The sequence below is a fragment of the Balaenoptera physalus genome (genome assembly GCF_965194825.1).
Source record: "Balaenoptera physalus genome assembly, chromosome: 7".
NCBI lineage: Eukaryota > Metazoa > Chordata > Mammalia > Artiodactyla > Balaenopteridae > Balaenoptera > Balaenoptera physalus.
Window position 1 is genome coordinate 7,832,580 of NC_138886.1, and position 23,716 is coordinate 7,856,295.

At 47.1% G+C, this 23,716-nt stretch overlaps 2 protein-coding genes across 12 annotated transcripts in view; one reads left to right on the plus strand and one right to left on the minus strand.

Annotated features, from left to right (window-relative positions):
• SLC25A25 (solute carrier family 25 member 25) overlaps positions 1-17,317 on the minus strand; it is a 38,036-nt gene extending 20,719 nt beyond the window's left edge. For 3 of the 10 annotated variants that reach the window (XM_082470631.1, XM_082470629.1, XM_082470625.1), the window contains exon 1: positions 16,954-17,314. In XM_082470631.1, the coding sequence (XP_082326757.1) occupies positions 16,954-17,208 (255 nt within the window). In that variant the 5' untranslated portion in view covers positions 17,209-17,314. Of the gene's footprint in view, positions 1-424; positions 881-913; positions 1,021-16,953 lie in introns of those variants that run through there. The other 7 variants (XM_082470621.1, XM_082470626.1, XM_082470624.1 and 4 more) reach the window with 7 other exon arrangements.
• A 619-nt stretch (positions 17,318-17,936) lies between these two features.
• Positions 17,937-22,891, plus strand: NAIF1 (nuclear apoptosis inducing factor 1). Of its 2 annotated transcripts, XR_014266059.1 has the most exons (3): positions 17,937-18,914; positions 20,566-21,091; positions 22,310-22,891. XR_014266059.1 is itself a non-coding variant. In XM_082470637.1 (2 exons), exons 1-2 carry the CDS (start codon positions 18,404-18,406, stop codon positions 21,036-21,038), a joined length of 984 nt encoding a protein of 327 aa, XP_082326763.1. In that variant the 5' UTR covers positions 17,937-18,403; the 3' UTR covers positions 21,039-22,891. The 2 variants fall into 2 exon arrangements, 1 of the variants encoding a protein (XP_082326763.1); XM_082470637.1 differs by having other exon boundaries at positions 20,566-22,891.
• The last annotated feature ends 825 nt before the right edge of the window (positions 22,892-23,716 follow it).

Below are 23,716 nucleotides of genomic sequence, written 5' to 3' on the forward strand. Positions count from 1 at the left end.
GCTCCCGGCAGCTGGGTTCACCTTTGAAGGTTTGCTCTGTTGCCCGCTGAGCTCTGTCCTCCCTGTGCTGTTTAAACAGGCTAAGACCTAAGACACGGTGTAACTGTTTGTCCCTGCCCTTCAAATGGCTTTCTGGGGCCAAAGAGACAAATCCTAAGGTAAATCTTCCATTGCATTCAACCTTCCTTCTTCAAATGGCCGCACTGAAGTGGTCACAATAGGGTAATAAAGCTTTTGCAGTGGCCACAGAAAGATTCTGGACTGGAGTTGGGCTTCTTCATTGTCTAACACTTCTCCCCAGGCCCCCGGTACCAAACGGATTCATTCATAAGTCCTCTCTTCCTCCCCCACACTCCAGCTTTTTCCAGGAAAATGGTCCTAGGCTAGCCCCTAACCTAGGAGGTCCTCTCGACGTTGCCATTACCTTTGGAAACTGCTCTGCGGGTCCGACCACCAGCAAGATGGTGGGTCTCTTTTCCGTGGCCTCAGCCCTTCCGTCCTGTTTCCCCAAAAAGCTTGGCATCTGGGCTCCCCGCGCCGGAGCCGGGGTGCCTCTGACTTCATTCCCGCTCCCCTCTCTGGAGCCTTGGCACCTGGCCCTGGGGAAGAAGCTAGACAGAAAATGCCACAGCATCTGCAACATCACGGCTTCCTCCCCACGTCGCCGACGGTGACCGTTCACTTTTGAGGAGGGATGTGACCACAATACCAAGGGTCTCTGGCTACACAGCTGCTTGGAAGACTAGCCTGGGGAGTTGTAAGGCTGGCAGCTCTGTATGCAGTGGCTGTTTCCTGCCTTCTCAAATTTGCTAGCACTGCTGTCGTGCCTGGCCTGAGAAGCAGCTCACTCTGAAAGCCCCGCCGGGTTGCTGACAACGAAAGAGCAGCTGGAGCTTCTTCAATAAAAACTCACTTTTGCAGGTGGACGGTGATCAAATGCTTGGCTTTTTGAAAAAAGGAAAAAGCGATAGCCCAACAGACCTCTCCCGGAGGCAGAAGCAACTTCGAGCTCCCAATTATTCCGCTGTCCTCGCTCAACTAATGATCATCACGCAAGTGAGGAGCCGAGCATCCAGCCTGCATTCTCACTGCAGCAGGGCGCGGCCAATCACCTCTGCCGACACTACCGAGTTCATTATCCCCACCAGCAACATCCCTCCAATCACAGCCGGCCGATTCCCTGCATGCAGCCGGCAGTTCTGCAGGGAGGTGCCCGCGGTAACCTCCAGAGGAGCTTCCAGTCTCACAGAATCCACCTTGAGCTGGCTGGTCCTCAAGAGTCCAACTTCCTTCTCTCCACCTGGCTGTTTCCGGGATGACATTCCCCATCAAGTTTAGCACAATCAAGAGATCCTGGCAACACTTCCTAAGACATCTAGCAACACTTTCCCTTGTTCCATTATCCCATTCTCTGCAACTGTGTGTAACACAATGCACACCATATCACAGCCACTTCGCTGTGTCTCGCTCTACAAAATGAACTTCCTGGGGACAGGGACCAAGTCACAGATCCTTCCACCCCTAGTACCCAGAACCAGGCACAGATGAAGTCTGTGGACTGAAATGAGTAAATGATCATGAATAAAAGGGAATTAATCTTTGGTCATTTGTTTCTTTTTTTTTTTTTTAAAGGAATTCCTTTATTTTTATTATTTATTTATTTATTTATTTATTTTTGGTTGTGTTGGGTCTTCGTTTCTGTGCGAAGGCTTTCTCTAGTTGCGGCAAGCGGGGGCCACTCTTCATCGCAGTGCGTGGGCCTCTCACTATCGCGGCCTCTCTTGTTGCGGAGCATAAGCTCCAGACGCGCAGGCTCAGTAGTTGTGGCTCACGGGCCTAGTTGCTCCGCGGCATGTGGGATCTTCCCAGACCAGGGCTCGAACCCGTGTTCCCTGCATTGGCAGGCGGATTCTCAACCGCTGCGCCACCAGGGAAGCCCCCTGGTCATTTGTTTCTTAACTTACTGGAAGACAAATGCAGTGCCGGGTCATCCCTCACAAAGGTAACCCTTTGATACGGTGTTCACAACCATTATTTTAAAAACAAACACAGCATGAAAAAAGTTTAATAGACTGTGTTGGGGAGGGTATGGAGAAACATATACCCTCATACGCTGCTATGAGAGTGTAAATCAGTATAATCTCTCTGGAGAGCAATTTAGTCACAGCTACCAACATATCAAAAGCACAAACGCTCTGACACAGCAATTCCGCTTTTAGTGATTTATCCTGCAGATATATTTGCACATGTGGGAAATCACAGATACATATGTGATATATATGGGATACATACGTGTGATAAAATATAAGGATATTTTTTGCAGCCTGATTTACAATAGCACAGGTTTGGAAACAATGTAAAGTTCTTTAGAAGGGGAGTAGGTCGTAAATTAATGCACAACCACAATGGAGCCCTAGGCAGCTGTCAAAAAGAGTAAGGCAGCTCTACACCTACTATTATGGAATGACTTGAAAATATCTTGTTAGATGAAAAGAGCAAGGTGCAGAAGAAAGGGGATAGTTTGCTGCCATCTATTTCTAAGCTTGTGTATGTGAAGAATCTCTCTGGAAAGACAAACTAAAATTGAAGAGACGGTTTGGGGTGGGGTGGGGCTGGGGAACTTGGGGGTTTGAAGGAAGAAAGATAGATGGGAGGTTTATTTTCATTGAATATCCTCTTATATCTGGTGAAACCAAATCATGAACATGTATGACCAGGCACACATGTGTGCATACATACAACCGTTATTTAAAAAGAAAACACGACAAGGGAAAGCAAGACAGCATGCTTGTTTGAAAGCTGAGGAGCCTGCATCAGTTGCCCTCTCACTGGATATACAGAACAACTTTACCTGGAAGCAGTTTCATGTGTTGATTAAGTGTCTAGTCTTTGGAGCCAGACCCCAGGTTCAATCCTGGCCATCACTTACTGGCTGTGTGATCTTGGTCAAGTTACTTTACCTCTCTGTGCTTTAATAGCCTCATGTGCAAAATGGGGATAGTAACAGAACCGTATCATTACTTCACAGAGTCGGTTAAAGACTACATGAAATAATGTACAAAGCTCTTAGAACAGTACATATTAGCTATTTTATCTAGAAAATGATTGTGAGGGACTTCCCCGGTGATCCAGTGGTTAAAACTCCACGCTTCCACTGAAAGGGGCATGGGTTTGATGCCTGGTGGGGAAACCAAGATCCCACATGCTGTGCGGTGCAGCAAAAAAAAAAAAAGAAAGAAAAAGAAAAGAAAATGATTGTGAGTTCAGGGTCTTCCCTGGTGGCACGGTGGTTAAGAATCCACCTGCCAATGTAGGGGACATGGGTTCAAGCCCTGGTCCGGGAAGATCCCACATGCCATGGAGCAACTAAGCCAGTGTGCCACAACTACTGATCCTGCGCTCTAGAGCCCGTGAGCCACAACTACTGAGCCTGTGTGCCACAACTACTGAAGCCTGGGCGCCTAAAGCCCGTGCTCCACAACAAGAGAAGCCAATGCAATGAGAAGCCCGCACACTGCAACGAAGAGTAGCCCCTGCTTGTAGCAACTAGAGAAAGCCCACGTGCAGCAACAAAGACCCAATGCAGCCATGAAAGAATGAATGAATGAATAAATCAATAAATAGAAAATGATTGTGAGTTCATAGAAATAAATAGTTTTAATACTAAAGAAGAGCCAGTCCAGAGCAAAAATCCCTATATAAATAAATAATCCTTTAGTGAAAATTAATCTTTTTTTAGGCACTGAAAATCTGGTGAGTTGGGGGAGATGGTGATGTTTTAGGCCCCCATCTACAAACGTGAGATAACAGGAACCAATTCACCTTCCTGCCTGTAACAACTTAAATTTCTGAAAAAACAAATTAAATTTCTGAAACCCAGTGATAAAAAGGAAAATCTTAAAAGCACCTTAAGAAAAAGACCCATTACTTACAGAAGAACAAAAACAAGAATGACAGGGGGCTTTCTATCAGAACCTGTTAATCCAGAATTTTATACTTAGAAAAATACCTTCCAAAAGGAAGGCAAAATATATGAGAATGGTTTTCAAGACACTGGACATTAGGCAACGAAGGGCAGTGATTCCTGAGATTTCTAAACATATGAGCCCCTCAACTGCCCAAGCTTCCTACCTGGAGTTTCCAGGCTATGGTGCAGAGAGTGGGTACCCAGCAGAGCCCAGTAGTCTCCCTATGTTGAAGAGAAGGAGCTGGGAGGCCAGGACAGCTAGAGTTTGCAGGACAGAGTACCAGAGAAGATGGAGCTACACAGAGAGCAAACTCTGGAGCTCTGCTGAGGGCCCCCAAAATCAGAGCAAGTGAGTATGAGGAAAACTGCCTGTGGGTGGGGAAGGAACCAGCCAAAGGCATCACAGGGCTAAGAATAGTTCCTGTTCCCACCAGCTGGAGTGGAAAACCTCATAATATAGGAAGGTTCCTCAGAGGGTTTTGCCTCAGTAGTGGGGCAAAACTGGCCCTAGACTAAATGCTGTTCTTGCCTGACTAACAAAGCTTTAAAAAGCAGGCTCAGAAAGGGTCAAACTGTTTCCGAATAACCGCATCCCAGAATAAAGCTCAAGAATATTTATAGGAATACAAAGATATCCAAGATAAAAATCCCATAAAAAATTAACAGCCTAATGCAAAGAAGCAGGAAAACATGACCCATGATGAGAAGAGAAATCAGTCCATTGAAACTGATCCAGAAATCACATGTATGATAGAATTAGTACACAAGGATATTACAAGTCATAACTGTATCCTACATGCTCAAGAAAGATCAAGAACGTTAAATAGAGACATTGCAGATACTCTAGAAGAAAACTACAATGTCTGAGACGAAAAACACACTGGATGGTTTTAATAGCAGATTAGACAATGCAGAAGAAAAGATTAATGAACTCGAAGACACAGCAATAGAAACTTTCCAAAATGAAACACAGAGAGAAAAAATAAAACAATACAAAAAAATGAAAAATGCATTAGTGAGCTGTGGGAGAACTACTAATAGACTAATATACACCCAACTGAAGTTCATGGAGGTGGGGACAGAAAAAATATTTAAAGAAATAATGGCCAGATTTTTTCCAAATTTATTAAAACCTACAGATCCAAGAAGCTCAGCAAACCCCAAGCATAAAAAACATCAAAACAAAACAAAACAAAACAAAAAACTATACTCAGGCACATCACAGTTAAATTTCTGAAAACCAGTGATATAAAGGAAAATCTTAAAAACGCCTTGAGAAAAAGACCCATTACTAACAGAAGAACAAAAACAAGAATGACAGGGGGCTTTCCATCAGAAACTGTTAATCCAGAATTCTATACCTAGAAAAATACCTTCCAAAAGGAAGGCAAAATAAACACTTTTCAGACATACAAAAGCTGAAAGAATTTGGCAGATCTGCATTAAAAGAAATGTTAAAGGAGTCCTTCAGACAGAAGAAAAATGATAACCAGATGAAGAATGGAATGAAAGGAATGAAGAGCACTAGAAATGGTAATTGTGTGGGTAGATAGAAAGAACTTTTTTCTTATTATTTAAATCTCTTTCAAAGATAAGTGACAGTTGGGACTTCCCGGGTGGTGCAGTGGTTAAGAATCCGCCTGCCAATGCAGGGGACATGAGTTTGATCCCTGGTCTGGGAAGGTCCCACATGCCATGGAGCAACTAAGCCCGTGAGCCACAACTACTGAGCCTGCGCTCTAGAGCCTGTAAGCCACAACTACTGAGCCCACGTGCCACAACTACTGAAGCCTGCATGCCTAGAGCCCGTGCTCTGCAACGAGAGAAGCTACCACAATGAGAAGCCCGTGCACCGCAATGAAGAGTAGCCCCCACTCGCCGCAACTAGAGAAAGCCCGCGAGCAGCAACGAAGACCCAACACAGCCAAAAATAAATAAATAAATAAATAAATAAATAAATAAATAAATTTTAAAAAGAGATGTGACAGTTTAAAGCAAAAATAAAACAATGTATTGTGGGTTTATAACATACGTAGAAGTAAAAATGTATGAGAACCACTGCACAAAGGCTGGGAGGAAAGAAATGAAAGCATACTGTTTAAGATTCTTAAACTATTTATAAAGTGGTATAATATCAGTTGAGGTAGGCTGTGATAAGTTAAAGATGTATACTATAATTCCGAAAGCTACCATTAAAGAGAGAGAAAGTTATAGCTAGTAAGCTAACAAAAGAGACAAAATGGAATGATAAATAATATTCAAGTGACCCAAAAGAAGGCAGAAAGAGAACACAGAACAGATGGCGCACATAGAAAACAAACAGTGAGAAGGCAGATTTACACCCAACCAAATCAATAACAACAGATGTAAATGCTTTAAACATCTCAATTCAAAGGTAGAGATTGTCAGGTTGGATAAGAAAAGCAAGATCTAACTATACGTTGTCTATGAGAAACACACTTTAAATATAAAGATACAAGTGGGTTAAAAGTAAAAGAATGGACATAACAATCCTAAATGTTTTTGGACCACATTACAGAGCTTCAAAATACTGGAAGCAAAACCCAACAGAACTGCAAGGAAAAGGAGACAAATCCACAATTATAGTCAGATCTTAACACCCTCATCTCAGTAAATGGTGGAACAAGTAGGCAGAAAATCAGTGAGGGCATGGAAGACTGGAACGACACTAGCTATCTACCAACTTGACCTAACTGGTCTTTATAAAACACCTCACCGAACAAGACTAGAAAGCACATTCTTTTCAAGTACACACAGAACATGTTCTGGCCCATAAAACAAGCCTCATTAAATTTAAAAGGATTCAACTTGTACATTTGCCAAAAAATGTTTTTTGACCACAGTGGAAATTAACCTAGAAATCAATGACAGAAAGGTATCTGGGAAATTCCTAAATATTTAGAGACAAAATAACACAATTCTAAATCATCCATGTGTCAAAGAAGAAATCAAAAGAGAAATTAGAAAGTATTTTGAATGGTGTGAAACCACAACACAGCAAAACTTGTGGGATGCAGCCAGAGCAGGACTTAGAAGGGAATACCTACATCAGAAAAGAGAGGTATCAAATCAATGACCTCAGTTTCCACCACAAGAAACCGGAAAAGAACAAATTAAACCCAAAGTCAGCAGAAGAAAAGAAATAATAACTAGACGAGGAAGAGACCAGGCCTTATTTATCCTAAAATCTCCCTTGACCAGCACTTAAGACAGCGATCAATGAAAATCTGTTCAATTTGCATACTTTGCCAATATTTTTATTTTAAAGCACCTTTGATTTCCTTGTGGGTTAACGCAGTACATCTCTTTCCTTACACCACAGCATTGCCTAAACCACCAATATCTGGTAGAGATCATTAGTTTCTTTTGCTATTACTATAATACAACTCCACCTCACTTAACTTTCTTGGGTATGAAGGACCACCCATATCCAGAGACAGGGCTGGCAAGTATAACCCTCCAGTATCTGTAGATTTATAAACATCCACAGAACCTGGCTAAGCTGAGGGTAATCACCTGCAGAAGCAACCCACTCTTCCAAGAATCTAGAAAATAGAGACTTGGGGATAAAACTGTGTCACAGGATCTCCCGTACTTTTCAGAGAAAACAAATTCTAACGGAATGAACCCCCGGCGGGAACCCATTCCAAATTACCCTGATGAATTGCCCAGGGTATAAAAGCCCCTGGGACATCACACAGAAGGACAACTGGAGATTCCCGAGGGCATCTTATAACAGGGCAGAGAGCTCTCCCCATGTCCGTTGTTTACAAGTTTCACTACCTACTACCCATCTATCTATCTTAGAATTACAATTAGCATTCAGAAGAGATGTTGTCAAAGGGAAGACCACTAAGACTTTCTTTTTTAACTGAAAAATGAAGTCAGATTTTATTTGACAGAGAGCCAAATGGATTTGATTTGAAAATGAAGACTGGCTTGGCCAATAGGTTAAATGGAAGGCATTTTCCATAAATTGCATGAGTCAAATCTGCAAAACTCTAAGGTTTCGATCAAAACCAAAACCAACAAACTAAAACATTTAAGGCAGATACACAGTATGCCAGAAATTATATCCTCTGAAGCTATTAAACTTATGACAAAAATTTTTAGATGTCAACTTAACGTGCAACGGGGTACACTGTTTTTTAAAATCCTTTTCGGGGACTTCCCTGATGGTTCAGTGGTTGAGAAACTGCCTTCCAACGCAGGGGACATGTGTCCGATCCCTGGTCGGGGAACTAAGATCCCACATGCTGTGGGGCAACTAAGTCCGCGCGCCGCAACAAAGATCCTGTGTGCCGCAACGAACACCCGAAGCAGCCAAATAAATAAATAAATAAATATTTTTTTTAAAAAAAAAAGAATGAAAGAAAAAAATAAAATCCTTTTCGGATGGTACAGGAGCAAAAGAGTTTGAAGGATATCTTTATACGTTGGTAGTAACGATTTGTTATTTCAAAGGCACCACTGTGGCAGCTGACTATCCTCTGAAATGAGTCAACTGGAGAATTTAAACACTTAGATCCTGGGTGCTGTCCTGTGCCGTCCCATGGCAGCAGGGGTTTCAGGATGTCAGGCAGGACTATTAAACAGCCTCATGCCCTCGACTCAGCCCACAATTAGACAATGAAGAGGAACCAGGCACCAGCCTCATTTGGCACTGAAGACGACAAAACTGCAGTAATGAAAAAGGTGAAATCCCCTAATCTATTTCCATTTTAGGAAGTAAACCCAGAAAATCTAGCTTTGGCCAAAACTCCCTGAAGGGGACTCCTGTGACTGTGGAAAAGAGAAGTGCCCCACAGAGAAAACAGTCTCTTGGACGCTTATTTATTCCTGGTGAAAAGCCAGTCTCCATTGAGGTCCCAAGTTCAAGATCAATGCCCGCTAACAAAGATGTCTTTTTCTTTTCTCTAAAAGAAATTTAGGGGCTTCCCTGGTGGCGCAGGGGTTAAGAATCCGCCTGCCAATGCAGGGAACAGAGGTTCGAGCCCTGGCCTGGGAAGATCCCACATGCCACGGAGCAACTAAGCCCGTGCGCCACAGCTACTGAGCCTGTGCTCTAGAGCCCGCGAGCCACAACTACGGAAGCCTGCGTGCCACAACTACTGAAGCCCGTGCGCCTAGAGCCCGTGCTCTGCAACAAGAGAAGCCACTGCAATGAGAAGCCAACGCACCGCAACGAAGAGGAGCCCCCACTCGCCACAGCTAGAGAAAGCTCGCATGCAGCAACGAAGACCAAAGGCAGCCCAAAATAATAAATAAATTAAATAAATAAATTTTAAAAAAATAAAAGAAAGTTAGGGGTGTACAAAATTAACCTGATTTTAAGTATAGGATTTTGAGATGTAGCACGTAAATTAAAGATCTGTAGAAACAAGAGACCGTGTAGAAACACAGCATAATTTCTCTTCTTTTTCTGCTCTTATAGGAGCCTGATTCTCCTTTCAGATTAGATAGATGCCAAGGGGGGCAGGGGGAGAATATGGTATCGAGGCCGGCATGTAAACACCCAATCACCTTAAATGATCAGAATTTCCCAACCAACCCAAAATTGACCAGTGGGAGCCAAACCACTGGTACATGTTCAGCCTACTTGCGGCAGCCACGCTTTCCCTATTCGCTCTTTCTCTGCTCCCACGTGAAAAGGCAAACTAGCAGATTTATTATTAAAGCAACACTAAATGTTTGTGGTTTCTTAAAGCTGATTTCAGGATCGCACTCTAAAACTGAGATCATCTGAATGAGTGAGAATGGAGCTGTCACCAGCTGCTTACTCTGTCCGGGGGGAGGACCTCAGAGAGAAGAGCCCAGACACAGGCATGAAGCCCACCGGATGGACAGCTGCCTTCAGCAAATATACATCAGAGCTGCTCAGGGTGTGAAGGGCAGCTGGGAGAATTCCGTGTAAGAATGACTGGTTTATATCGTCAGCACTTAGAAACAATTCAGAAAAGGCATTTTTTTAGCTGTAGATCTATTTACCAGATCCTATTTTTACTGCTTATATAGGTTAAAGAAGAGACTCTAGCAAAAAAAAAAAATACATCCAAGACATAAAGGAAAAAAGGAAAAAAGTTAACCACGTCCATAAATGCATCACTAAGGGCTTTTATAAGAATGTAATCTCTCCCTGTACTGCTTCTGTAAGACCCTGGACAAGTCATTTAATCAGAAGCAACGGTGGGTAAAGGCCAACAGGATGGTGAAGGTGGGCACAGTAGCGGGTTGGATTTAACCAACAGGACTCTTCAACTGTGTCATACCAAAGACAAGGATTCAACACTTTGTGCTTATTCTGGGTGATCTAAACCATTCTCTGCCCTTTTTTCCCCCTTTTTTTCCATCACTGGCATTTCAATTTTTTTTTTTTTTTTTTTTTTTGCGAGTTTTCTCACACAATGGAGGTGGTTTTCCCTGTGTTTGGTAAGAAGAGTCACATCAGACTCCAGCCCAGGAGGAGCGAGGGCTGGAGGAAAGGAGGCACGAGGCCAGGGGTAGATGGAATGTGGAAAGCTTCACAAAGCAGCAGCAGAAACAGGGACAGCCACCGGCTCCAGTTTCCCCTGGACCCTGGGAAAATAAGCCATGACTCACCTCCTTTTCAAGCTTCCCGGCCAAGAGTTTAAAGCAGATAAGAAGCTCCTTCTGTCCTACCTTTGTTATTCATTTATTTTAAAGGAAGGCGCACTTTAAGACAACAAATTCTTTTTTTAGGTATTGTGTTGAGTCTTTTATAGTCCAGAGCATACCTATCATTTCAGGCCCTGCTTCCTGAGCACCATCGGGGGTCTTAAAACGCTCAGCTGGTGTCATGGCACAGATACTTCCTTGTCACAAACTGTGAAAATAAAGGTCTCAAAGTTTTTATATTATTATTATTATTAATTTTTATTTTTTATTTTTTTTGGCTGTGTTGGGGCTTTGTTGCTGTGCGCGGCCTTTTCTTTTTTTTGCGGTGAGCAGGGGCTACTCTTCGTTGAAGTGCACGGACTTCTCATTGTTGTGGCTTCTCTTGTTGTGCAGCACGGGCTCTAGGCACGAAGGCTTCAGTAGTTGTGGCGCACGGGCTTAGCTGTTCCATGGCATGTGGGATCTTCCCAGGCCAGTGATCGAATCCGTGTCCCCTGCATTGGCAGGTGGACTCTTAACCACTGCGCCACCAGGGAAGCCCAGGCCTCAAACTTTTAAGGATTAGTTAAGTACCTCCAGCCACGGAAGGAAGGAGGCAGTGTATGTTAAGCTAAATTGGGCAGAGTCCAAATCCTGGGTTCTGCCACTGCCTTTGCTTTCAAGCAGCCTCAGGCCCACTTCTACACACTAACAAGGTGAGTGACATAATCTCCAAAGGTTTTAATTAAGCTCTACTTGAAGCTTCCATTTTCACAACCTCAAAGTGAACTCCATATTTGAGAAAAGACCATCTATGGCTCATGAAACGGGCAACAGGCTGACAAGAGCAGTGCTCAAGGGGGCCCATTTCCATCCAGGGAAACATTTGGGCCAAAGACATCATTGGGTGTAGAGTGACATGACCACTTCTTAGAAATCTCCTGCCACTGGGGTTTCCTTTTCTTTTCTTTTTTTTTTTTCTGTTTTAATCTTCCTAAAAGCTATAGGGCCCAGGCTTTCCGCAGCCCTGTCAGCTGACAGGAGACTGTGCTCTCCCTGGGTGCTACACACCCTTTATTACTGACACACCCTTTATTACCCACATCCCCCAGACCTTCTCCTTCTTTCTAGTCCACTTTTCACCTTAGCAACCTAAGAAAAAAATGTAGAGGATATGACCAACTGTGGGCATCTTATTTTCAGACTCGATGGGGGAAAAAGTCACTTTGTATTGAACCGTGTCCCAGGTTCTTTATGTACTTCTTCTAATTCAATCCCACAAAAACCCACTGAAGTAGGTATTCCTACCACCAGGATAAGGAGGCTGATAAGACTTGGAGAGGTTGGGTAACTTGCTCAAGGTCACACAGCTCACAAGCAGCACAGACAATACTTGAACCCAGGTTTATACCACAAAGCCTGTACTGGGTTATTTAAAGAAGTCTTACTGAGATATAACTTGCATACCATACAAATCACCCATTTGAGTGTACAATTTGATGGCTTTTAGTATATTCATAGATGAGTGCAACCACCACCATGGTCAATTTTAGACCATTTTCATCACCTCAAAAAGAACGCTTGGGTTTCCCTGGTGGCACAGTGGTTAAGAATCCGCCTGCCAATGCAGGGGACACGGGTTCGAGCCCTGGTCCGGGAAGATCCCACATGCCGCGGAGCAACTAAGCCTGTGCGCCACAACTACTGAAGCCTGCGTGCCTAGAGCCTGTGCTCCGCAACAAGAGAAGCCACCACGATGAGAAGCCCACGCACCGCAATGAAGGGCAGCCCCCCGCTCACCGCAACTAGAGAAAGCCCGCACGCAGTAACGAAGACCCAACACAGCCGAAAATAAATAAATAAAATAAATAAATTAAAAAAAAAAAAGAACCCCCCCCCAAAAAAAGAAACCCCAGACCAATTATTAGTTATCCCCTTCCTAGGTCTCCGTTCCCCTTTGCTCCCAGGCAAGGCAACCATTAATCTACTTTCTGTCTCTACAGCTTTCCCTATTCTGAACTTTCATAGAAAATGGATCATGTAATATATACGGTCTTTTGTGACTGGCTTCCTTCACTTCGTGTAATGTTCCCAGGGAAAATCTGCTGTCTTAACTCCAGGGCACACTGCCTCAGGGAAGGGACCATGGAGTGTGGACAGCATACCATGGAAGAAGTGCATGGTGAAATCTACCGCTTTGAGCAGCAGCAGAGATCACAGGAGGAAGGCTGTTTTCAGATAAGACAGCTGTTCTCAAGGACCCTTGGATCACGTTTCTGGGCTGTTCTTGAAGGTACCCTTGGGGCAAATGGGTAGCAGATGCAAGCAGAAGGACTTCAGTCTGATCTAAGAAAGAACTCACAAGGGCCCCGACTAGGTCCACAAAGGAATGGGCTGGGTGACCCTCTGTGAAGGATGCCACAGGAGGAATGCCTCCCACACTGGGTGGGAGGCTGGCCTATGATGGTCAGTGACCCGTCCGAGACTAAATTCTTCGGTTCTGCCAAATTCACACTGGTAGAAGAAATGGTTAACAAATGAAAAGTCTGCTCAAATTTAGTTTAATGAGACTAGTCCTCTCTGAGTACAGTTTTGTTCACTGAACTCATCCCGCGGCTGTGTACTCAGCTGGACTAGAAATGAATACCAGCAAAATATTTGTTCTTCTCATTCCCCCGTGGTTTCTGTGAGGCTTCAACAATTGATGGCTCTTTGAACATCAAAGGAATTCATCCACTGAAGGTCCAGACCAGGCCCACTCTGGTATATTCTTATTTATTACTCAGTCTTAGGATCCGGGTACTTGGCTCCACCTTTCCAGATATCAACTAATTTTTTAAAAAATATTTATTTATTAGTTATTTTGGTTGCGCCGGGTCTTAGTTGCAGCACGCGGGATCCTCGTTGCGGCATGCGGGATTCTTAGTTGTGGCATGCAGACTTCTTAGTTGCAGTATGCGGGATCTCTCAGTTGCGGCATGCGTGCAGGATCTAGTTCCCTAACCAGGGATCGAACCCGGGCCCCCTGCATTGGGAGTGTGGAGTCTTACCCACTGGACCACCAGGGAAGTCCAGATATCAACTAATTTTTTTAAAATATCCTCTAGCTGACTTGATGATAATTCCTCCAAGCCAGGAAATTTACAATACAACACAATCAGTTTAATATGTGAACTCCATCCAGTCTGCAAAGAGCATTTTTCTTTTTCTAATGTGTCATTCTATTATACCAAATTACGCCTGCCCCTTTTCTACGGAAAAGGCTCTTTTTCTGTAGACTGTCTTACCTAAGTCCAGCTACTTATGCAAATACCTGCCCCACAAATGGCCAAACACTGAAAAGGTATAGAGTTCAACAGTACTGTCTGATTAAGCAATACCAACTTGATATTAATGACCTTCCATTCGATTATTTCAGGTCAACAGAGACTGCCTCCTATACACTGCTCTGGTCAAGGAGAGAAGTAGGGCAGGGCAGATTCTCATTTTTGACAGCATAATCTCTGGATAATCCTGAAACCTATTTTGGGAATAACTGATGTGGTTCTAAAAGGACTGCTCCTCAAGTTCTCCCCAAAGCCCAGTTTGTGAGGCTCAAACTAGATGGCGCATATGCAACCTCAACCCCTCCATCTTCTAGAATCCTCACCTGCATCAAACACCAGCCCCTTAGGAGAGCCCCACAAGCCTCAGCTGAAGGAACAACTGCCGACATGTAACACAGCTTGTGTTCTTTCCCTAATTGGCTGCCTGAGTTCTAACCTATGTTTTAAATTTGTTTTCAGACAGAGATTTTGTTTGGTCACATGAAAATGCCTTAAGTAGGCAATGCTATAATTAGCTCTAGCTGAAGTCTCATCTCCTAAAGTTGCTACTGTTGTCATCATCTTTTTTCTGTCTTTAATAAACTCTTCCCTTCTTTTGTCCCAGGACAGGCTTCTTGCTCACATGCCCTTTACAAAGAAAATTTCTCTGGCTGGCTGCCATTGGTTTCTCTGCCCATTGCCATTTTAAGTAAATTTTTCTCGACTGTCCCAATTTCTTCTGAAACAAAGGCAGATGCCAAAAATCGCTGGTTCTTTTCTAAAGAAAACTTGACCCAGTGGTGGTTAGCTGGTGGGAGGCTTTGTGTAGTCACAAGGCCTTGGTTCACCCATCACCCACTGATAAGCCCTCACAGCTGATTCCTGTGCAAACCCTAGCTCCTCAGACTGGTCCTGTGGGTTACATAAAGCAGCTACCGAAGTTTGATGTCGTGTTTTTCAATGCCTATTCCCATGGCAGATAACCCATTTTGAACTGAAGGGCCCCCAAATTCTCTTTTGCCTTTGCTACTTCTGCAAAACTGCAGCACTACTTTTTCTGCATGTAGCTAATACTGATACTATGGCAACAGGAAGTGGTATGGGGTTCGTGAGGCAGGGTGTCTTCCTGTTGCCCAGCTATTCACAAAAAGGCAGGTTCTCTCTCTAATACTTAAACCATTCGCCACAGACTAGCCTGTGCTCCGCCACAGGTAATAAACAAATAAAATGGATCATTCCCAATCTCTCAAAGCCGTATAATTTCACATTCATAAGCTGAAAGTAGAAGTAGTCCATACTAAAGCCATACACCGAAAGGATAAAAAAGAATTGTTTCAGATGATAGAACTTAGTCACAGAGTTAAAGATTTTAGAGCTAATGTGACCCTGACAGCTAGGCTCCCTTTGGTTAATCTAAAAGGTTTCCTTTCAATACTGGAAAGAAAAATGATCACTTTCTCCTTATTTGCCCTTAGAAATTTACTGCCAAAAAAATGGATTAGGATCAATATCAGATGTGCCATGAACTGAAAAAACACTGTGACTCCAGGTGAGGCACAAAGCATGGTATAAACACTGAATACACTCCCGTAGCCAAGAGCCCTCGATGCGCCTGGTGGCATATGCCAGGTGGGTAGGTTCATAAAAGCAGAAAGGCTCTCCTAGGCCCACACCTCCCTAAGCCCATAAGACACAGACCCTCTGAGTTTAGCCATCCTATCTTTCCAAGTGACTTATTCATCAGTCATGGATTGGAAAATATCCAGCTCACAACACCATTTTGTGTAAAACTCACTTGAAAAGATTTTAAAAAAAACTTGTCTCTAAGCCTGTTGGACTTAACTCAATGATTCTACCTTGCACAGTGTTAACCTTGGTCTTCCTAGGCTTATCCTAAGTAGGTTAAATAGCTTGGATGTTGAGCCAAGATATTCTGGACATGAGTTAAAAATTTTATGTACACCTACCCAACAAACTAATTGGTTTACTCACTGCCGTTTTACCAAAAACTTTTTTCACACTTAGCTATGAGATTCTGTAATTGTGGTATGTACAAATGGACCAAAGGAACTAACTTAGAAGAGAAACAATTTACTTAAAATACTCAGTAGTCTTCCTCCAGGTTATAAATCAGGCTAAGCCACAATAAATAAAATACTTGGAAAAGGTCAGCTACAGCTACAAAGTCAGATAGGAAAACATACCATGAGAGACAGAAAGGGAAGAAACAGCCTCTGCTTGAGGTTTTTATACACAAAGGGCAGCACATCTCTGTCCCCTCTTCCCCCTTGGCCAGGTGCCCACTCCAGGACAAGGGGAACAAAATCCCCTCCTAGGTGGGCCACACTTTCACTTTTATGAAGAATTTTCCCCTAGATTCTTTCATTCTAATCTGCAACCCTGTAAGAGATCACGATCCCATTTTCTGGATAGGCATGTCAATGGGGATGAGTCTAACCCATGAGAACTGTCACTTCTCACCACCCACATGTCACGATGGGCCTGAAACCTCAGTTCCCATTTCTTCCAATTCCCACTTGCTTCTGACAGGAACCAGATCAGGGCCCACCACTGGCATGGAAACGAGAGGGGAGGGAGAGGTGCTCCTGGAGGAGGATGGATGAAACCATTAATGATGGGTAGAGGGGAGCATCAAAGCTTAGTCCTGAGGTCAGAAGGTGACATAAGCCGGACTCTTGAGACTTGGCCTTCTACTTTGGGGAAAGCCCCAGCAAAAAGGGGCTTTTCTATCATCAGAATGCCCAGAAGGTGCCCACCTGTACCCAGGGAGAGCCTTTCCCCCTGGCCCAAGCGCCCACAGAGGCCAAGAAGGAGCTCTACTCCCCACAGGGCATAAATGGGGTGTCCGTCTGTCACTCAGGAGGTCCCAGCCAGTCCGAGAGGCCGTCCACCAAGCCTGCCAAGCTCCAAGGTACTGCCAAAGAAGCCGGTCGTGCAGACCAGGCCTGTCACCTGGACCTCCCGGAGGTGCGGGGGCGCGAAGGGGTCCCCTCCCCGCCCATGCGGACGGTGCGTGTTGCCCACCTGGAGCTCGCCCTCTGTGCGGTGCAGTCCCAGGCGCCGAAGTCCCACGGCCAGGTCGTTGACACACAGGCCGCCGTCGCGGTTGACGTCGAGAGTCTGGAAAAGGCTCCAAAGGCGCAGCCGGTGGTCCGGGCCCCCGCAGACGGCGCCGCCGCAAGGGTCCACGGACGCCGGCGATGAGGCGGACGACGAGGCGGTGGCGGCGGCGTCCGGCGGCGGGGAAGCCACGCAGCGGCACAACACACTGCTCACCATCGGGCGTGAGGCAGGGGTGACGGGCCGGCGGGGAGAGCACGGAAGACACGCCGGTGTCCTCAGTCCACTAGCGCGGGCTCCGAGGTGCCGGCAAGCTGGCGGGACGGTCAGCTTCCGGGAGCCCCGCCCCGCCGCGCGCCGCCTGGATGGCCGCGCCCCCAAGCACGACGCCGACCAGTCACAGACCAGGAGAGCCACCCGGAGGGGCGGAACCTTCCACCGAGGACTGCCCACGCAGCCCTTAACTACCCGAATCAATGGAGAGGGCGGGGCGATCCCGGCTCAGCCTGCGGCCATTCAAACTGAGGGAGGCGGGGATTGGCTGAGCCGGGCCGGAGAGAGGAAATTACGGTGCGATAGGCAGAAGTCATGTGATTGGCAGGCGGAAGGCCCCGCGTCCTATTTCCATTGAGAAACGCTGTTTAGACGGCGAAATCGTAAGGATGGGAGGGGCCGTCGTGTAAGGAGAGATCGCAATCTCCGGTGGGAAGTAGGATTTGCGTGAGGAGCAACTGTGAGCTGCGGTTGCAAGGCAGAGTTTGCGCCATTGGGTGGAACTGAAAATTAAATGGCTAACAGCTCAAGACCGAAAGCACTAGGAATCCTCACGAAGCCGGGTTTTGGTAATCTAACTCTCTAAAACCACCAATAAAATAGCTGAATTTAACGGCGTAAAAGTCGTAATACTGATGATTGAACGACAGGACGACTTTCCAATGGAAGTGAGTAAAGGCTAGGTTGGGTGGAGCGCTCGGTAGCGACAGACACACCTTTAGACCAATGATCAGGCCAATTCCAGTAAGTAGGCATGCTCTTTAGCTGAGTGACAGATCGAAAGAACCAGTGATCGACGTGATATCTGAGCCGCGACCAACTGGGAGGGCGGGTCCCCCTGGAGAAGGGCTGGGAGGCGGGAAGAGGGGAAGTGGGCGGATCTCCGCACATCCCGGCGGAAGAGGCAGATTCAGGAAGCCATTACGCAGCTGGCTGGCAGCAGCTGGGCCGGTCGGGGCTGGGCCCTACGCACTTTGCGTAGCAAGGGGGGTTACCAAAGGCCTGGTACTTGGCCTTGGACAAGGCCGGCCTATCCCCTGTAGGGGGGGGTGGGTGAGGAGCAAGGCTGAGGAAGGCGAGAAGGGGAATTGGGGCAGTTAGGGAATTATAGTTTCTTTAAAAAGCAAGGTGGGGAGAGGCCATGGCCGTCCCAGCCAAGAAAAGGAAGATGAACTTTTCTGAGCGAGAGGTGGAGATCATCGTGGAGGAGTTGGAACTGAAGAAGCACCTGCTGGTGAACCACTTCAACGCTGGGGTCCCTCTGGCTGCCAAGAGTGCGGCATGGCATGGCATCCTGAGAAGGGTCAATGCCGTGGCCACCTGCCGCAGGGAGCTGCCTGAGGTCAAGAAGAAGTGGTCTGACCTCAAGACCGAGGTCCGTCGCAAGGTTGCCCAGGTCCGGGCGGCTGTGGAGGGTGGCGAGGCCCCAGGGCCCACTGAGGAAGACGGAGCTGGTGGGCCTGGGACAGGTGGTGGCAGTGGCGCTGGTGGCCCAGCTGTAGCCCCTGTACTGCTCACCCCCATGCAACAGCGCATCTGCAACCTGCTGGGTGAGGCCACCATCATCAGCCTGCCCAGTACCACAGAGATCCACCCCGTGGCCCTTGGACCCACGGCTACTGCAGCCGCAGCCACGGTCACCCTGACACAGAGTGAGTGACCTCTCCCACCCAGTCTGGCGTGCCTAAATGGGAAGGGCCAGCAAGAGCTGGGGCAGCCCAGGGAAGGTTGGCTGCCAAGGGTCAAAGGTCAGATGGGAGTCTTGGAAGACCATGAGGCCTTCCAAGAGATCCCCAGACAGAAGTGATCCTGTTCTCTCTGGGACTTCCTCAGCACGCAGTCTGGACTTCTGACGGGCTGGCTTGCTCTCCACTGTTTTGCCACCATTCATGTCCATGACTGAACTTTGTGGTCCTTGAAGACAGAGACCATGTTTATATCTCCACAGGACTTAACACAGGGCCTAGCACCTAGTAGGCAGTCAGGACATATTTGTTGAATGAATAGGTAGGTGGACATCGATTCTGGACAAAGACATTCTGGTTTTCAGTGTGGTGAACATTCATCAGGCACTGCTGAGGAACCTCATGGTTCCAGGTGTTAATCTACCCTTCTGTTCGCTCATCAACCATTAGGGCAATTCTGTGCCAAACCCTGGGCTTGGCACTGGGATTGCCAAGGTGTTTAAGAGATAGGCCGGTTATATTCTAGTAGGACAGATAAGACGAATATATGAATAACTGCCCTGTCAGTTGGGAGAACCTAAGGACTCAGAAGAGAAAGGGGGCTTCCTGGTGGGGTTGGGGGCACACAGTGGATGTTGACATTAAAGGGTGGAGAAGACTGACCTTTTCCACATGCTTGGAGGCCCAAACAGTCCAGCTAGAATGGCTTCAAAGGTTCTCGGCTATGAATGACAACGAAACTGGTTGGTTGGACTTTTTAGTTCAGATAAAGGTTTGCAGCAATGACTGTTAAGTGCTCTCTGTGATGGGCTGGGAACTGTTTCGATCAGTGATTCTCAATGGGGCTTGGGGGCATTGGGTGTGTGAGTGTGAGTGCCATAACCCCACAGTGTCATATTTCTCAAGGATATGGAGGTGGGAAAGGGGATCAAACACTGGGCTAAATCAGTTGCTATTCTGGAAGAGGAAGGACCTTTAGGTATTCCATTGACCAAGGTGGTCAAGGAGACAGGGAGGCATTTATTGGGCACTTTAGCTACTGCCTTCCCACTCCCACCTCCTTTTCTGCTTGGCCGTAAAAGACATGGAAGTCAAGAAAGCACTGAAGGAGGCTGGACCAGTGGGGCACTTTGGGGAGCATGTGGCCCTGCCGTTATTAGCCAGAAGCAGCTCAGTGGGGTGATTATGAACACATTGGACTCTGGTATTGGGGGGAGACCTGCATTTCTTCCTGGACCTGATGAATCAGCTGACCTTAGGCAAGTCATTCCATGTTTCTGAGTCTACCTCCTTCTCTCTGAAAATGAATGTGACAGTATCTACCTCTTGGTGTCATTATGAGGATTCATGGAGCTAATGAGTGCAAAGGGTTAGCACATAGTAGGTGCTCTACATTTTTTGCTAGTCTTACTATTAGCATCTTTGCTTTTGCCAGATCTGGGGCTGGCCCTTTGGTTATTAAGTAAATTAAGATTCTAAACCCCTTAGATTCTAGATTTATATATGAAAGGCTGTAAAGCCAGGGGAGGGCTTAATGGCCTCCTCCCCACCCCACATGGCCAGCCTCACTCTTGCTAGAAGGTGACCTGCCGCTGCCTTTGCTCTTTCTTCCCCACAGTCCCCGCAGAGACTGCCTATCACACGCTGGAGGAGGGAGTGGTAGAGTACTGCACGGCCGAGGCCCCCCCACCCCTGCCCGCGGAGGCCCCCGTGGAGATGATGGCCCAGCATGCCGACACCTCAGTCAAGCCGCAGGCGCTCAAGAGCCGCATAGCCCTCAACTCAGCCAAGCTGATCCAGGAGCAGCGGGTCACCAACCTGCATGTGAAGGAGATTGCCCAGCACCTGGAGCAGCAGAATGACTTGCTACAGATGATCCGCCGCTCCCAGGAGGTGCAGGCCTGTGCCCAAGAGCGCCAGGCTCAGGCCATGGAGGGCACCCAGGCGGCCCTGAGTGTCCTCATCCAGGTCCTCCGGCCCATGATCAAAGATTTCCGCCGCTACTTGCAGAGCAACATGCCCAACCCCACCACTGCCTCCGACCCTGGACAGGTGGCCCAGAATGGGCAGCCAGACAGCATCATCCAGTGAAGGCAGGGGTCGAGCCAGCCTTCCGCTGTGAATGCATGACACCACGTGGTCTTGTAAGTGGCTTGTGTGGTTGGCCTCAGTCTAGGCCTGGCCATGTGGACGGCTCCCAGTTTGATAGACATTTAGGGGTCCACTGTTTCTGAGAAATGAAGGAGACTGGGAAGAAGAATTTGTTGGGTTCCTGGGACCCAAACTCTCTTCCCCCTACCCCTTGAGCTGTCCTGCTAAGAACCTGAAGATTGGATAGGTGGGGGTCAGGTGCTGATGATGGGACCCATGTTGTCATGAGCCAGAGCTTGTGACATGACCCAGACTTGGACTAGGACATCTGTCGGCCCTCACTGGGGACCATCTCACAGCTTGGGGGTCTGTGCGGAAATACCCGCCCCCCGCCCAGGTGCCATCCTTTGGAGTAAGATAACATCAGTGGTGCTGGCAGTAGCACAAAAATATCTTCTTCCTCCCCTTGGGAGGCAGAGTGACAGCTGGGCCTGAGGAGGAAACCCCACCCTTTTCTCCTTCTCACTGTGCCTCAGTTCTCAGGGGACTCTAGTTAGTGCCGTGCTGTCCCCCCACCCCACTGCACCCGGGCACAGCAGGGGCCCTGTTAGTGCCCTGGGCTGCCCCTGCAGGACACCCAGGCTGCAGCCCGTCGGGCTCAGGAGTTCTGTGTGTGGTGGGGACAGCTTGGCCGCCATCTGGTCTTCCACTGCGTCCCCGGGCAGCCCTTTGGTGGTTTGTCCCAACAGCTTTTGACTCAGGTCAAGCATCAGGCTTTGGGTGCTGTAAATTTTACTTACTGCCCCACTGCAGTGGGTCTGAGGCGACCTGTTGGCTTCTTCCAGAAGGCTTGCTGCAAGCCAGTTGTATTTATTCTGTCCATGAACCCCTCTGGGAAGGCTTCCGAGGGCAGCTCTGGCCACGCCCTGCCTCCTTTCCTCTCTACTGACTGTGCATTTCCAAAACTCAGTGCAGAAAACAGCCTGCTCAGCGTCACACCCTGGACTCCCTTCTCACAGTATTCGGCGCCTTGTGTTCTTGTGAGACTCCCACTGACTGGTTAGGTGTCTCTGAAGGCCTGATTGGCCCTGAATGTATGCAGTGGGAGAGTTGAAACTGACCTAAGAAGTGGGACCTTGGACTTCTGTGCTCGGGGAAGAGCAGACCGACCTCGGAGTGCCGAAGGAGGTGGTGTTCCCTGTTCTGTCTTGATGCTTCCTCCCCATTTGTAAGGACTTTACCCAGATGGCATTTGTCTGTTTCATTTTCAGAATCGCCATCAATTACCAAGACCCTTGCATCTTTCCCGATCATTTCCCAAGTTTGCCATTTTGCTGCCGAGGCCTTGGCCACACGTGACCGATGGTTACAACTCAAGGCTCCAGATCTCAGCTAAACAACAAAGGTGCTGCCCTTCTGGGCACGTTAAGAATCGCTCGGCTCCACTGTTGCACGTACGGGAAGATGCCCCCAAAGATGGTTGGGAGGTGACTGTTTTACCGCCATCCTCTCTGCGGCGGACATGTGCAGTGCCAGCTACAGAGCAGTGGAGAGGAATCAGGCTGGTGAGGGAGTTGGGTGGCAGAAGGAAAGGTCTTCTCAGTGTGGCTGGAAAGCAGCAGCCCCTGGCAGCCCGGGTGCCCTCCCTCCATGGAGCCTGATGGCCTCATCAGGGTAGCTTCGGGGACTTCCTGAGGGTTTGCAGCTTGGTTTGGTTTTTCTCTGGGGTTGGCAATCTGAGCCAGTATTGTGTCTGTTCCAACTGGGTATAAAGAGGAAGCTTGGATCGCTTCAACTGACTGGTTCTTTCCAGATCATAATTTTAAATTAAAGAAATATCACTTTTTTTGATATACATGTCTGTGTCTTCACTGGTTATATATAGAAGAGATAGGGGCTGGCAGAGAGCAGAGGCTCACAGGTCAAATCCGGCCCCCCCACCTGTCTTTGTAAATAAAGTTTTACTGGAACACAGCCATATCCCTTCTGCTTAATGTCTGGCTGTTTTTCTGCTACAATAGCAGAGTTAAGTAGTTGTGACAGAGCATCTGGCCCACAAGCCAAAAGTATTTACTCTCTGGCCCTTTCCGGAAAAGGCTGCCTATCCCTGGTTTAGGGCAGTGTCTCAAACTCTGGATGAGAATTACATGGGGTGTTTTTAATATAACCAATCCCTGGCCTCATGTAAAACCTAGACGAGACTCCTGGAGGGAGAGCTCTAAGAATATGCATGGTAAACAAGTTCTCTGGGTGATTCTGATATTTTCTGAAGGTTAAGATCTTTGGCTCAGAGACTGGAAGACAAACTCAGCTGGAATCAGGATAATGCCCCAGGGAGGGCTGGTTCTCAGGAGTTTCTGTTCAACAGTTGAGCAGTCCTGCTAAGCAGAGATTCTCACTTGAGGTTGGCCTTCATTCTGGAGGGAGCCCAGCCTTTCTGGACACAGTTATCACTCTCTCCAATATTTAGTGATAATAAAAACTGACAGTTACCGAGCCCAGGTGTTATAAGCATTACCTTATTGACTTCTTGCAACTGCCCCATGAATTAGGTACTAATGCTGTTCTCAGTTGACAGATAAGGCCACTGAGGATCAGAGAGGTTGAACAATTTGCCTAAAGTCGCACAGCTATCTTATACCCTGGGGTGGCCCATCTCTTTAACCGCTGTTCTTTTT